Source organism: Lepidothrix coronata, unplaced genomic scaffold (assembly GCF_001604755.1).
Source record: "Lepidothrix coronata isolate B3197 unplaced genomic scaffold, Lepidothrix_coronata-1.0 Scaffold121, whole genome shotgun sequence".
NCBI classification, from domain to species: domain Eukaryota; kingdom Metazoa; phylum Chordata; class Aves; order Passeriformes; family Pipridae; genus Lepidothrix; species Lepidothrix coronata.
In genome coordinates, this window is record NW_016690301.1 from 2,113,515 (window position 1) to 2,128,222 (window position 14,708).

At 40.3% G+C, this 14,708-nt stretch overlaps 1 protein-coding gene across 2 annotated transcripts in view; it reads right to left on the minus strand.

The window, feature by feature from the left end:
* The window catches only part of SLIT3 (slit guidance ligand 3), a 480,366-nt gene that overhangs the window by 171,673 nt on the left and 293,985 nt on the right, over nt 1–14,708 (minus strand). For both annotated transcript variants that reach the window (XM_017825656.1, XM_017825657.1), the window contains one exon: nt 1,140–1,281. In XM_017825656.1, the coding sequence (XP_017681145.1) occupies nt 1,140–1,281 (142 nt within the window). The remainder of the gene's footprint in view (nt 1–1,139; nt 1,282–14,708) is intronic.

The following is a 14,708-nucleotide window of genomic DNA, read 5'->3' on the forward strand; positions in this document are numbered from 1 at the left end:
TGAGAGCCCCTTCCAGGGCCTAAAGGGGCTCCAGGGGAGCTGGAGAGGGACTCAGGACAATGGTCTGGAGGGACAGGACAATGAGGAATGGCTTGAAACTGCCAGAGGGCAGGATTAGATGGGATATTAGGAAAAAATCCTTCCCTGTGAGAGTGGTGAGGCCCTGGCACAGGTTGCCCAGAGAAGCTGTGTCTGCCCCATCCCTGGAAGTGTCCAAGGCCAGGTTGGATGGGGTTTGGAGCAAGCTGGGCTAGTGGAAGGTGTCCCTGCCCATGGCAGAGGGGTGGAATGAGATGGTCTTTAGGATCCCTTCCTTACCATTCTATGATCCTATGAATTTATTCTTTATTGTAGTGAATTTTGCTATGTAGCAGTATGTCTACAGCAACAAGATGAGTCTGGTGACTACCCAATATCTGAGTTCATACAGTGTAGACTGTAAAAGCTGGCTGGATGTCAGAAAGCTCTGTGTGACAAGCACCTAAATAGGAAAAGAATTGATCTGCATTCCCTATGGACTAACCAAAAGCAAACTGGTTTAAGGTAACAGTATTTCAGGACCACAGTAGTATGAAGTCATGGACACAGAAATAGAAGATTCCGATTCCTAAAGGTAGTAAAGACAAATAAGTCTGTAAAACTAGCATCTAACTTCACCACACAAGTCACAAAGCTGTTAAAGAATTGGGAATAACAAAATGTGGAAGAAATAGAAGGTAAAGTCAGCAGGGACAATGTGCTCTGATGTCCTAATTCATTATAAATGCATTCTGCCAAGCTATTGAGACATCCTTCCATCTCATGGGGAAATCACTAACTAGAAATAAAAAAGGACTGTGTGTTTCTTTTACTGACTACAGAACTGTAATTCCAGGTTTGTGGGATGCAAACACAATCTGAACTTAATACACCAAGAACTTCATCTTGCTTTTAGGTAGGGCAACGTCAAACAATACCTTAAATTAAAATAAAGAATGTTTTGAGCTCTTAGATGAAAAGAACAAAAGCAAAGAGAACAACTACACTACACCTGATAACAGAATAGTTTTCAAAACATGTGCCTTTCTTCCACACAGGAGGTCCAGACACAGAATAAAAATGGAGAGACAAGGAAAAGAATGCATTACACGGGCACTTACATTTCCCAAATGTCCTCTGGCAGGTTAGCTGGGATTTCTGTTAAGCCCCTTCCTCGACAATCCACTACATTGTTGCTGCAGGTGCAGGCAGATGGGCAGGTGATGGAACTGGCACTGCACGAGGGAGGTTCAGACTGGGAACCTGAGACAGAACGAAAACACTGAACGTTAGTTTTAAAAAATGATCGGCCGAGATTTAACAACTAAATACATCAGGCTTGGAGTTTCCCAGATCCTTTTACTGTATAAAGTAATAATTTATTTGGATTCAGTGAACATAATGTGCTACACATCAACTACAGAGAAAAATGTGTAGAAGATTACTGTGTTCTTATTCCTCCTCAGTCTCCAGTCTATCAATCTCTTTCCCTCATGAACACTTCTTTGGTCTCCTCCATGATCAGCCCTATCAAATTATTCAAAGATTTCAAAATTAAGCCTCAGGATCAAGTAATATTTCCAAAAGTTATCTCTGCTTAGAAGTTTCTGTTACACAAACACTTCTTGAGTATTTTTACATACTGAGAGAAGACTGTCATCGACGATGACTTATGTTTTTGAAATGAGGTAACATGTTATGGCATCAGACTGGAAATAGAAAGCCAGTTTTTTCAAGATTAGACAATGCAGTTAATGGAAACACAAAAAGAATTTAGAAATATATGAGTTCAAACCTTCAAACCCTTCCTTGAGTTACTAATACCACCGAGAGACACAAAGCTTCTCACAGAGCGAAGGTGTAGCACGAGGACATTGCTCTATATCCATTTTAGTCAATTCATAAGATTCAGGTTTAATTAGGTGTCATTAAGGGTTTTTTTTGAAACTGTAGCAATTATGTCAATTTTACTCAAATGGTTATGATTCTTACACTGGAAGTTCTGATATATGCATACACTTAGCCATAGATAAAATGGGTTTGCTATGCTAATGGAGGTTATCAAGATGTAGCACTTATTGGTTTATTTATAGTGAGTCATATTTTCAAAGTACATGTAACACAAGGAACCTCGGGTACCAGACACAGCTGAATGTGAAGGCTTGAGTTGGTAAAAAGTGACAAAAGTCGTGGCAGATCGGCCTTTTGGTTGGAAAAACTAAAATATCATAGTTGTCAAATCACAAATACATGCAAAACCATTAAACAACTATACACAAATCTGTGCATTCTTGGGATTTGCCTTGGAAAAGATCTGTGATATGATCCATGAATTAAAACTGCAGGTGACAAAAAGTCAAAAGAATATTTTTTTGCATCAACTTGCAATCCAGTGTTCATTATGACAACTAAAATGTTATAAAAATTCTTATAAATTGTCTCTCTTGATTTATGCTCAGTTTAGCCCTTAACTGTGCACAACAACGTCAACTTGTACATCAAGACTAGTCATGTTCCTGTTTGCAAAGCGTTGTGAACAGCACGGAAAAGTCACCATGGGAAAGCCATTCAGTGGCACCTCTAAGTATCATTATTTTGACAGGCAGGTACAGTTTGAAAAGGCATCAGCTGAAAACTTCTACAGATTGACTTTACACTTGCTGGAAAGCAAAAGGCAATTACTGCAAAATCACGCCTTCCGTCAGAAAGGTACTGAATTCTGAAGGGAAGTCACTGCAGTTTGTCTGAATTTCCTTGAGTTCAAGCAAGCTGTCATCCCCTTTCAATATTATTTTGTAACCAGGGATGACAGAACTGCCTTGTATTAAAATACACTACCAAGTTTCAGGGTAAGATCACCATTTAAACTGTGTGCAAAGTGTTGCCAAGTTCAAGCAACGGGTCTGAAATGTTTTTATTGGGTCACCACCTGACTTTTTGTCAGGACAGCAGGAGAAAACTGTGGGTTTCATGGCACTGTGTGTGTTTTAAATACAGCTTTCACTGATGCTAATCAGAGCTGTGAGTGACTGCAATTTGGCAGACCAGGCCCCAGAGCTCCAATCCAGGCATCCAGAAATAAGATTTTCAGAGGTAGTGACCATCTAGAAGAAAAAGGATCTCACAGGAAATTTTCACTCCAGCATGGGCAAGAGTCAAATGCATTCTTTATGAGAGTGGGCAGCTGCTTTCACCAGGAGGTGATCCTAATTATCCTTCTCTTTGCTAAAATATCCTGTCTCATTTATAGTCCTCTTTCCAGCCGCTGGGACAGTTGCAGATAAGGAGTTTACCATCACCAGTCTTTCATCTCAACACAGAGCTGGTTTCAGTGTCACCTGCAAGAATCATCCGGGCAAAAATCTACTGTAAAAAATAATTCAATGATGCAATTAAAATCTAAACCCATATGCATATGGTCCAAGGAAACAAATTTAAAATTATCAGGCACCTTGAACTTTGACTTGTCCAGTTTCAAAATCTTATTATTGTCTTAACATAGTCTATACACGACCATGCATTTAATATAGTATTGAAGGGGTAGCTATTTGAACTAAACAAGACAAAACAATGTCACTAGTTAAACAAGCACATGTATAACAGGCAGGGCAAGCAGCTCTCTTGGGTCTGTCTTCTGGCCACAGAAATGCAGGGCACCATTGTCAGTGAATAGAATTCCTGCAAAATTAACAGTGCTCTGCTCCAACAGCATTGCCAGCTTTGCCAACCTAAGGCAAGTCTAAGGTTTCTGTTATATTTTAACTGTGACTACTCCCAAAAGTAGTTTATATTGCCTCAAAACATGCACTGCTCTCTATTAAGTTTAAGAACAAGAAATTTGCTCTTAGAACCTGACTGCTAATATTTTACATTTTCTCTCTGCCTGCCTACCTTGTGGTGCCATGGGCAAAACTAAATGAAGGAGGAGTGAAGTGCAAACGAGCTACTGAAAGCTTTTAGGGATAGGGAGAAATTATCCAACTGGAAAGAAATACTTCAGAGCAATCCTTGCTCTTTGAGAGGCAAGAAGTTGGCAGCAAGGTCAAATCTTCCCCGCATCCTTTATCACCACACATCTGATGTGCTTTCTGAAGTGGCTTTGTAGCAGGGGGAAAACGCATTTTGCACAGTTATAACACTACCACGTATCACTGTGGGTTAGAGGAGCAGTAATACCCTCCCTTTTTGTTAGGGCACAACATCAAAACACCTGATGGATTGCCAGCTGGAGTTCAAAGAGTCTTTTCTGACTCTGCTGCATCTAAATCAACACTAGAAGAGTCAGTGGGACTGGCTCAGCACCTCCACAGTTTGTGTGAGGCAGTGTTGCAGAGTGATCTGCACTGGAGGAATGGCATGAAAGGAGGGGATTATATAAAGCATTCTGAAAAGAAAGAGAAGAGATAGAAACAGAAGTCTGTCTGGCAGAAAAAAAACAGGCAGCAAGAGTAGAATTATAAAATTACTAAGGCTGGAAAAGCCCTCTAAGATCATTAACTCAGCACTGCAGTTCCACCACTAAACCACGTCCCTAAGCACCATGAGCACAGCCCTTTAGAGCAGGTGAAATTCTTTCTTCTTCATGAGCAAAAGTAGATCTAGACTGTAGATTTCTGAAAACTTTAATGATAGAATGACTTTGTGCATAAATTATTATTATTATTAAATGCTTTCTCTTGTTTCTCCTTGGCAAAGAGCAAAATACTGTATTACACACACACACTCAACATCTGATTCAACAGCTCCACTTAACTGAGGATCTATTGTTATCAGATCTATAGAATTAAAGTACAAAAAAATCCAAGAGAGATTAATCAGTTTAAAGTTTGTATAGTTGTGGGGAGCTGGTAAAGAAAGGACCAGTCAAGAAAACAAGTCTAAGTAGTCTATGGAATATAAAGTTATTCAAATTTGGGTATGACTTTCACAGGTATGCAGAGTATGAGCATACAGACACATCAAGGGCCCCAAGGCAACACAACCTCTAAAGAAAGGTATTTGAAATCTAAAAAAAAAAGATTTTCCTTTTGCTGCCAATACTTCTCCAAAAGGAAAGACACAGGAAAGGCAGAATTATTGCAGGAATTCTTTGTGTCCTCCACAAGTGCAGTAAACTCCTTATGGCGTGGATGCAGCAAAAGGAAATGGTCATAGACAAGCCAGTTGTATTTATATTCTCTCTCTCCCTTCTGAAGTTGTTCTTATGATCTGTCATCTTGCCATCTCAGATCTTTTCTGTTACACAGCAGCCCTAGTTCACCACGTTAATTACATTTCTCTCTAAGAGATAAAAATCATCGACTCAATTATACATTTTGCTGTAAGAAAAACACTAACAACATGTGGAAGCTAAAACGGGAACGTGATTTAACAAAAATTACCATGCTTTTTGTGCCTGACGTAATGGAATGACAAGGTCAATGATTATGATAGTTAATATCTGGCAGCACTTGATTTTAGTCTCAGACTATGGGTTAGGGGGAGAGAGAAAAGAGGAGAGACTTAGGACCCAGCAGTTTACAGAGAAATTAAATGCTTTTTTTCCAAATAAGCTTCTAATTAGCTTCTAGCCTTTTAAATGCAGCAAACAGACTGATATTATAATTATCAGAATAGAATGGTTATGGTGTATAAATGGACAGTTTAAATGTCACAGGCATCTAAAATAAATTTTGCAATTACTAAATAAACTAAATAATCTCATTTTCACTGACACCCAACTACAGCACACTAAGTAGTGTGTTTTATTACCTCCTCACCTATCCAGTCGCCTCTGCAGCAGCTCTTTTCCACCAGCAAAACACAGCTAATTGTAAAGAATATTAATGGATAGTAAGATAAATCTGACAGGGCTTATAGGTTAAAAAAATCTGTGGGGAGTTTACATAATTTTAAGTATACCAGACACGAAATTATTGATCAATAAACAAAACACTATGAGTATTGCAGATCCATGGATATAGTCTGACCTTTTTGGGTTTAATTAAATAACCCATGGGAACTTCTGACAATGCTGGGACCTCTGAAATCAATTGTTATTGCATGAGCTACAGTCTGCACTAAATTCCCAGTGATTCACACTCAAAGAGCCACCTAAAACAGGTGTATTGCTCCTGACTGGTGTCTGCATCCCAGCATAAAGGTACATCTGAGCACACACAGTCCTGCAGAGAGGGACAGGCAAGGGAATCACAGGTGACCTTCTGCAAAGCCAACATTCCTTATGGATGGCAAATATTCCTCTAATGGACAAAATTTGCACAAATGTGTTTATTCTACAATAAATGGGCAGCAAATGCTTTATGCAAATATTTCCATCTACGATTGTTCAACAGTTATTCACTGAGCACAGCTTTAAGATTTATGATTAGTAACTTGAGCCCCTAATTGAGGATTTTAATACCATCAAGTTCATGGTATGCAAAAATTTTCTAGTCATGAATATTCATTATTTGATTCTACTTCACTGCTTTGCTGAACGTTCCCAAACAGTAAATGTATCTGTTAAAAATTCCTGGCACATGAGCACAAGTGTTCTGTGGGCAAAAGTCAACACTAATCAGTTTACAAATAAACATCGAGGAGTAAAACCAGAAATATCCAATTGCAGTGAAAGGAAGGTTAATGGCTTAATGGATGAAGACTACTTTATTCCACAAAATCCTACTTAGCATGTTTCAAACTCTATCAGTAAGGCAACACCATTGAAAGTCAAATCTTACTTCACACTACCTTATCCTAAAAGAATTAGTATTCCAATTATTTCATTAACAATAACAGCACCAAAATTATATAGAATACTTCTAAGCAAAATGGAAAAGAAGTAGAACAAAGAAAGAGGCTCACCTGTAACCACTGAGGTTGAACAGCTAGATTTGGTCTTCTGAAGGATTAATAAAACATAATCTGTGAGACAACTGAAGTCTGTGCAAAACCATGACAAAGGTGGTTTTCTCTCGGGGAAATTTATTCCACCTAAGCCTTCCACAGGAGGGATTGAAAAGGCAGAATATTTCCTGTGCCCTGTGCCCACTCTGAGCCTTTTTTTCAAGGTCTTTCTCCAGCCCTGTCAGCACAGCCATGTTCTCCTAAAAGAGTTCTGTGGGTTTGTATATTGTTTGCTCTTCCAAAGCAGGTCAAAGACTAAAATAACGCTACTAGAAATTCTTAAAAGCTGTAGTGCTTTTGGCCATGCACACTCATCACATTAATGCCAATCCCTCAACCTGTATCAGCAGTCTCAAAGGTGCATGTGAACTGACACTTAAAAATAGGTCCAGAAATAATGCAGAGAACTTATAAATATATTCAAGCATAAAAATGAAGAGGAAGATAAATTATTTAAGTGGAAGGATACCACCTGTACTAGGTTAAAAGATAGATAATGGTCATGATCAATTGGAAGCCTATGATGGGAGTACAGTTCTAAACAGGTGATCCATCCTGAACTGTTTCACAAGGAAATCTGATGAAGTTCAGGAAGAAATAGGAAAAGTTTAAGACTATGCTTCGAGCCCTTGGGCTTCTTTTGCTGCTATTTGAAAAGGAGTTTTAAATACCACGTGATTTTGTTTGATCCTGCCACAGTTAAAGTGGGGCTTTCCCTGCCTTGGCACTACAGCTGGGCTCTTCAGGAGGAGGAGGAAGATGGGATTCACTCCAGCCAGAAGCATTACAGCTTCACACAGCTGCTCAGGGATGGCTGGCATAATGTGACTCTTCTCCTGATAATGACATCCAAGGGATCCAGCCTGGTCAGATCTGGAGTGAGGAAACACTTTTTTTCCAGCAGAGTGGGCAAGGACTGAAAAGTGAAGCATCATCCCCTTCCCAGGGCCACCTGGGGATTCCATGGATCAAATTCTTTGACATTTGGAACACGCTAAGGAAGGAGGGGTAACAGTGACCTTTCCTGCCTCTGTCCTGAGACAAACAGGAGTCACTGCCTTCGGTCTTTTGCAAGAGGCCCCTGGTACATTCAAGCTCTTTATGGTGTCTGGAAATTATAGAATAAAATTCTTACAGATCTCCTGACCTGAACATGTTTGCCTGCCATTACTAGGAGTTAATTCAATGGGCCAGGAGACCCTTCTCTTTGGGTACAGGGCGTTGTTGGTGCCCAGAGTTGCCAGGGAGGCTGCTGGGAGGAGAGGCTGGGGCAGTTCCAGACACTTCCTTTCGGCTCCACAGCTCAGCCTGCCCGTGAAGGTGGTGGTGCCTCTGTGAGAGTGCACCTGAGAAAGGGCAAAATGCTGTCAGGCAGTAGGGAGTGAGGAAAAAAAGTGTGAGAGACAGTCCTGCAAGCAGCAAACTCAGAGAGTAAGGAGGGGAAGGAGGTGCTGGAGCAGATCCTGGTTTCACCCCAGGAGGAGAAGAGTGAGGAGGGGGAGTGTGAGCAGCAGGGTGGCTGGTGGTGGGCCACTGCCAACCCACCCCAGGTGTAATGCAACTCCATAACATCACTAATTTCACTGGCCATAAAGCAGCCCTATGCCTGGTTTAATTACTCTCATTAATTGTGTGTCCATAAATGAGTTGCCAATCACATACATGTATTGAACAGAAAAAACTCTACAGATTTCATACAAAGGCTTGTCCACATCCTCAAAGTCAACCCTGTTCCTGTGTATTTAACACCACTGCTCTGTGTGAACTGGCTCTGAGCACAGTTGTGGTACTGCCATGAAGCTTTTTCCTGTACCAAAATACTGCCAACACAACTTGTAATAAAACAAGCTTTGGACATTAACATAAAAGCTAATCATGTTATTATTTTTACAGCAACAGTTCAAAAGCTCAATGGCTGAATAATTATACCCCAACCTGCCATCATTAAATAAGCATTAAGGCACTATACATACTGCTCTGGGGAACAGAGGGTTTCAAGGAGAAAAAAAAAAGCTAATTATACTGAAAGGTAAGACATCATTTTCAACAGTAAAACTAAATTTACTGTAATTAAAAGCCAATTTTCAGCTTTAGTCCTCAAAGAAGTATTAAGTGCCTTAATAAATACGTATTTATCCCTCAGAATGGCAAGATGGTCCCCCAAATGAAAATGCACCATATGTGGCATCTTACATACTAAGCAAGTCAAGAAGCAAATTCCTACAGTCTAAAACAACATAACTGCTAGTGCTAGAGTAAACTACAATTTGTTATTAGAAACTTAATGGAAACATCAAACAAACAAACTGATAAACAGTAATTAGTATCTCTCCAAATCTCCTACAGGATTTCATTTGAGGAGCAACTAACAACTGCACAGTATTGAAAAGTTTCTTTAGACTGGTCATTAATGTTAGTTTGTGGTAGCACATTGTAACAGGAGGTAAAAATTCTACCAGCATTCCATAGAAATTTCCCAAGATCAAATTTAAAGCACATTTTTTACCAAGAGGCTTTAAAAGTCTTACGCTGTAAGTCCTGCCTAGACTCCATTCATTGTAAGAGCACTTATGGGGTCTTTGGATGGCCAGAAAAAGCAAGAACCAGCTTTACAGGGAGGAAGAAAAGGATGTTGTGTCTGACATGACCCACAGGTGACTCTTGTGGAGAAAGGTCAGAGTTGGCTGAAGTGGTCAAGCTCATTCTAAAAGCAATAAAACAGCTGTACAGTGAGGATGTCCCACATGGCAGGACCACTGGCACACACAGAGGAAAAGTCCTCCTTCTTCTCCTCCTTCCAGCTTGCTTGTCCAGTTCCTGTGACCATCAGAACCGAGGGCCATCAACAGCCCTTCCCTGCATGAGCTGGGATGGACAGCACAGAGAGAATCCCTCAGGTTCCCTCAGGAGCCACTGCCACTGCCCTGCAGCGTTAGCAAACAGTCCTTCCCCCTTTTTAGTTTGCAGGGAGCACCAATCCTCCCTGCTGGCAGCACCTCCCCAGCCCACAGAAACACCCCTGCACAGAGTTTTAAACAGCAGCAGGTGGGGGGGGGGAGTTCCTCTCCCCACGCACTTTTCCTTTGGCATCTCCTGAGTGCTCTCATCAAGACACTAAGCTTGAAGAGTGCTGTTTTATCAGTTACTCCTCAACAATATGTCATGAAATTATTAGTTAAAAAACGGAGCAAGACAATCTCCTGAGCTCCTTGGTCCGGGCCACAGAGTAACAGCTTTGTTTTAAGGCCATTTGACCTCACCTAAACAAATAAATCTGCTGCCTCATTAGGGCTTCCAGTCTGCATGAAGCAGCAGGAAGCTAACATATTTTTCTCTTTATTGTACCTCAGCTGCAGTCTCACTACATGAATCAGAAACTCTAGATCTTCAACTGAGATTTGGGTCAATCCACTGTTTTCTTAAAATCAGTATCGGTTTATATAGACAGAAATCACTGGACACTTGTCTGTGGTAATATTTTCTCTCTTGAGTAAATTTCAGACTGAATTTTAACTTAATTAATCCAAATTACGCATCTTGACTTCTTTCAGGTTCTTGGAGACCCTCTGAATGGTAACTAAGGATCAAGGATCAGAGAAAATGGCTTCTAATAAAAAAAGGGAATGTTTTATTGATCTACCTTCCTTCTCTAGAACACTTCTTTCATTATAAAAAAAAAAACTATCTTAGAAAAGTACTTAAAAATTACATATTTTACACTTATAAATTTCATCAACTCTTAGAAAAATCGATCTCTGGTCTACTCTAAGAAATCTCATCTAATGTTCATACTCCATTTCAAACACTGTCCATTGTAAAATACATCTAATTACTGGCCAAAATTATAACAAACCTGGGAAGCAGCTGAAGTGTGCTGCAGTCCCAGTATGAGATTCAATGCTCCTCAATGCAGCTGCTTTATTCTTAGACAGGCAGTTCAGATGTATTTTTTTCCCCCATGTATATATTTAGGAAAACCAGAATGATAAAAAAAATCTAAATGGGGTCACTCAGTGGTTCCTGCACAGAGCTCTGAAAAGACCAAGGGGCTGCTGGTGGCACAACTGCAAAACTTCACAAACCCACTGCTTCAGCTGGCAAAGCTTTACAGCCACGCTGATGCAGGTGAGAAAACACATTATGACTTAACTGATCAATATGCAGATTAATTTCAACTTCAATAAGTAAAGAGCAGGGAGAAGAAAAATCAAAGAGCTATAATAAAACTTATATGAGAGCAAAATGAAATAAAATTACTATCAGGAGGAGGTCAGGGGAGGACAAGAGACAGACAAATAGGCAGAGAGATAAAGTGTGTTTGAGAGAGACAGAGAAGGAAAGGCCAGTTGAACAGTGAAGCATCTGAGCATGGGAAGGAAGCTGGGTTTGATCCAGGCAAAGACTGGAAGGCTCTAAGAAGTACTGAGCATTAGCCAGAACCCCCAGATGCTTCTCTGCTAGCTAAGGGAATACAAAAATAAACAAGTCTCAAAGATCAGAGTACAGGTAGTATTTCAGCTCATGCTAAGTCTTTACTTAGTGTACTGTCTTCTGTCACATCAGTGTGGCAGTGAATGGCAAGAATATGGTGGAGAGAGAAGAAATACATCATGCTACCTATGTGAAATATATCATGCTATCTATGTGAAATACAGCCTGCTACCTATGCAAAATACACTTCTTTATCTATGTGAAATACAGCATGTTACCTACGTGAAATACAGCCTGCTACCTGTGTGAAATACAGCCTGTTACCTGTGTAAAACACAGCCTGCTACCTGTGTGAAATACAGCCTGTTACCTGTGTGAAACACAGCCTGCTACCTTTGTGCAGCACATCAACAAGGGGCTCATCCTCTGGTGCCACACAGTTTCCCCTCTTACACATACTACCTTGTAGGAGACTGTTTCACCAAACACATCCCAGAGCTCAATAACCAACTGTGCAGAGGGAAGAGCGTGTTTGGAGTTTTCCCTGGGAACAGATGGCCTTAAAGGCAAAGGCCCAGGCAGGCTGTTCTGTCAGGGGTGGCTCTGGAGGAGAGACTCTCCAAGAGGAGGGGACAGTTTGCTGGAGAAGCCAGCCAGAAGGCCCTGGTGGGTGACAGGACTGGCAGCAGCACTCACCTCTCCTCCAATGGTGAGAGGCTGTCAAGTCCCAGCCCCACTCAGGTCTGTCCATGACTTCTCCCCTTCTCCTCAGTAACACAAATCCAATTACACATATTTGCAAACCCATCTCCAGGCAACTGTGCACTATTGAATCCTGCACCTTCACCTCCAGCTCTGAGCCAAATGCTCATGGGCACGAGCAAGAGAAACCTGGAATAGCTCCTCTGCTGCTCACACTTGGTCCACAGGGGCCATTGGAAACAGCATTTTTATGATTCATGTGCATAAGCTGAGTAACATTTTTGAAAGACTGACTCCCAGGTTACACAGGTGTGACTCAGTTCACCCAGATATATCTGCATGTAACTCTGGCTTCAGCAACACTATCTTGAGAGGCTTTGCTGCTAATGCTTATAAACATCACAGTACAGGACATGTCTAGAGGGAATCAAGCAATTTGGGTTCCAGTTATGGCACCTCTCTGCCATTGTTTCAGTTTTAGTTTTCCAGCTTGGCATGTAGTGTTTGAAATCTGCTTCCAAAAAAGTATTTCCCATAAAATTATAAAACACCACTATTTTTGCATAGGGCTCAAAGAATAAAGATAAGTCAGTTTTGCAATGTTGTTTATCTTCTTTCCCCAAATCATGATTCTATTCTTGCTCCTTTGAAGCATCCAGAAGCACAGGTTTTGAACTGGAATGCTCTGATGAAGCCCATTTCACAGCGAAGGAAAAGCTGTTTCCTTTTCCTGTGATGATATTCCCACTGCCATAAAAACACAGGTGCTTAAGATTCTGAGCCTGTACTAAAACAGGGCTACTGTTCACTACTTTGTATTTCAGCTCTTCATAACTGTGATGCAAAGGTGGCTCTCACTGCCAGCTCCAGGCTAGTTACAGTGATTCATACAAGCTTAACTTCTATAAAATTCCTTTGCAGAAGGACAAGTTCAGTTCACTATTCACCATCTGTCCTAGTTTGACTTCATAGTCAAACATTAACAAATGATGCTGTAAAATTAGGAATAGGAACTGTAATAAGGAGAAGGGAAGATTTATATCCTCTTTAAACTAGCTGTCCATGTAGGTTTTGTTGAACTAGCATGTACTAAGCTGAGTTCTCAGCTAAAGCCTCCACTAAAATGAGCTCTTCAAATGAATTTCTTTTTCAGTACATTTCATTTCATTTCCCAAATGAGAGTTACACGGATACAGTTGATGTACTGTCTCACTGAAAACTTCTTTCCTTGAATTTTCATTATTTTATATATTTTTAAAAGCAGGCAAATCTTGAGAGTACCCTTAGATGCTTTTGATCCAATAGGCAACGGTTAAAACCCTTGTCTCTTTTGGAAGTCACAGTCTGCACAGAAAACCCCATTTAAATGGGTTCTGTTCACGTTACATTTCTCATTCAGCAATTATTATCTCTTCTCCTGATTTAAACAACTCATTTTCCCTCATTCACCATGTCATAAATCCAAATAGCTGAACCCATGCCCCATCTAAAACTTCATTTCTTAAGGGAAAAAAAAAAGCTGTGGTTACCTCTTTGGTAAAATTAGCTTCTCCTAATAGCTTAATTCATTTATCCATTTCTTTTATCCTTCCTCTCCCAAGACTGTTAACATTTCTAAACTTATTTTAAACTTATTTTCAACTTTTGATGTAACTTATAAGATATTCTGGGCATCATCTCCACAACTGCATAGAAGCTGCCCAGCACTCTTGAATATCATGTCTCAAAATCACTCGTGTGCAACTTCATTTTCCATGTGCCCATAATACTTCTGCACACCTGGGCACGAATTTACTGTGGTTAAGCGGGGTCTTCTCCAAGTAAAACCCTTTTTCTCTTTCTTTGTCACATGTAAATGAAACTACAGAAAAAAGGCATTCCTAAAAACATTTCTAGCACAAGCAATTCTACTGCATTTCCATCAGCCAACCCATGTAGCAATCGGATGGAGCTTTAGGGCTCACAGGCTGTGAGAGAGAAAGAACCCAACAGCACAAGATTCAGTCTGTCAAGGTTAGGACTCACATCAGCTTCATGACAAGCTCCCTGTGTTCCACTGGGCCTACAAAATTACCCCCAAACTTATGTCTGGTATCTTTTTTCACAGCACACCCACTGCCATAGCTCTCCTCCACCAGTTCCTTCCTGTCAACCCAATTCAGACGTTTCTTTTTTCCAATTTTTCTACTTTTCCCTTTCTTTGTTTTTCTTCTTATTTTAGGAAAATCTATTTGTATCACACAAGAGCCAAGTGCAGTTCTAGAGATCTGATGAATAGGCCCAACACACAGACACATGGTTTGTGAGTTGCCATGTATCATCTGCCTCATTTATCAGTGTGGAAACTCGCAGGACAGCAAAGTGCATTGGCTTCCTAAGAGTCCTGTTTCAGTCTCCAGGATAAAATCTGCTCCTCATGTTCCATTGTCCAATCATTTGTCAACACACTCAGATTTGCATTTTCTATTTCCTTTCTTTCTTATTCCAGTCAGCTGTAAGGCTCTTCCCTTGAGAAACACCAGATTATCCACACTTAATTGATTTCTTATGTTGATATCATTGGCAACGTTAAAGCAGAAAAAAAAAATAATGTGAGAAGTGAAATGTTAACTGGAATCCAATAATTCTTATAAAGTTGAAAAAAAAAATATAACAACTTGATCTGCTCC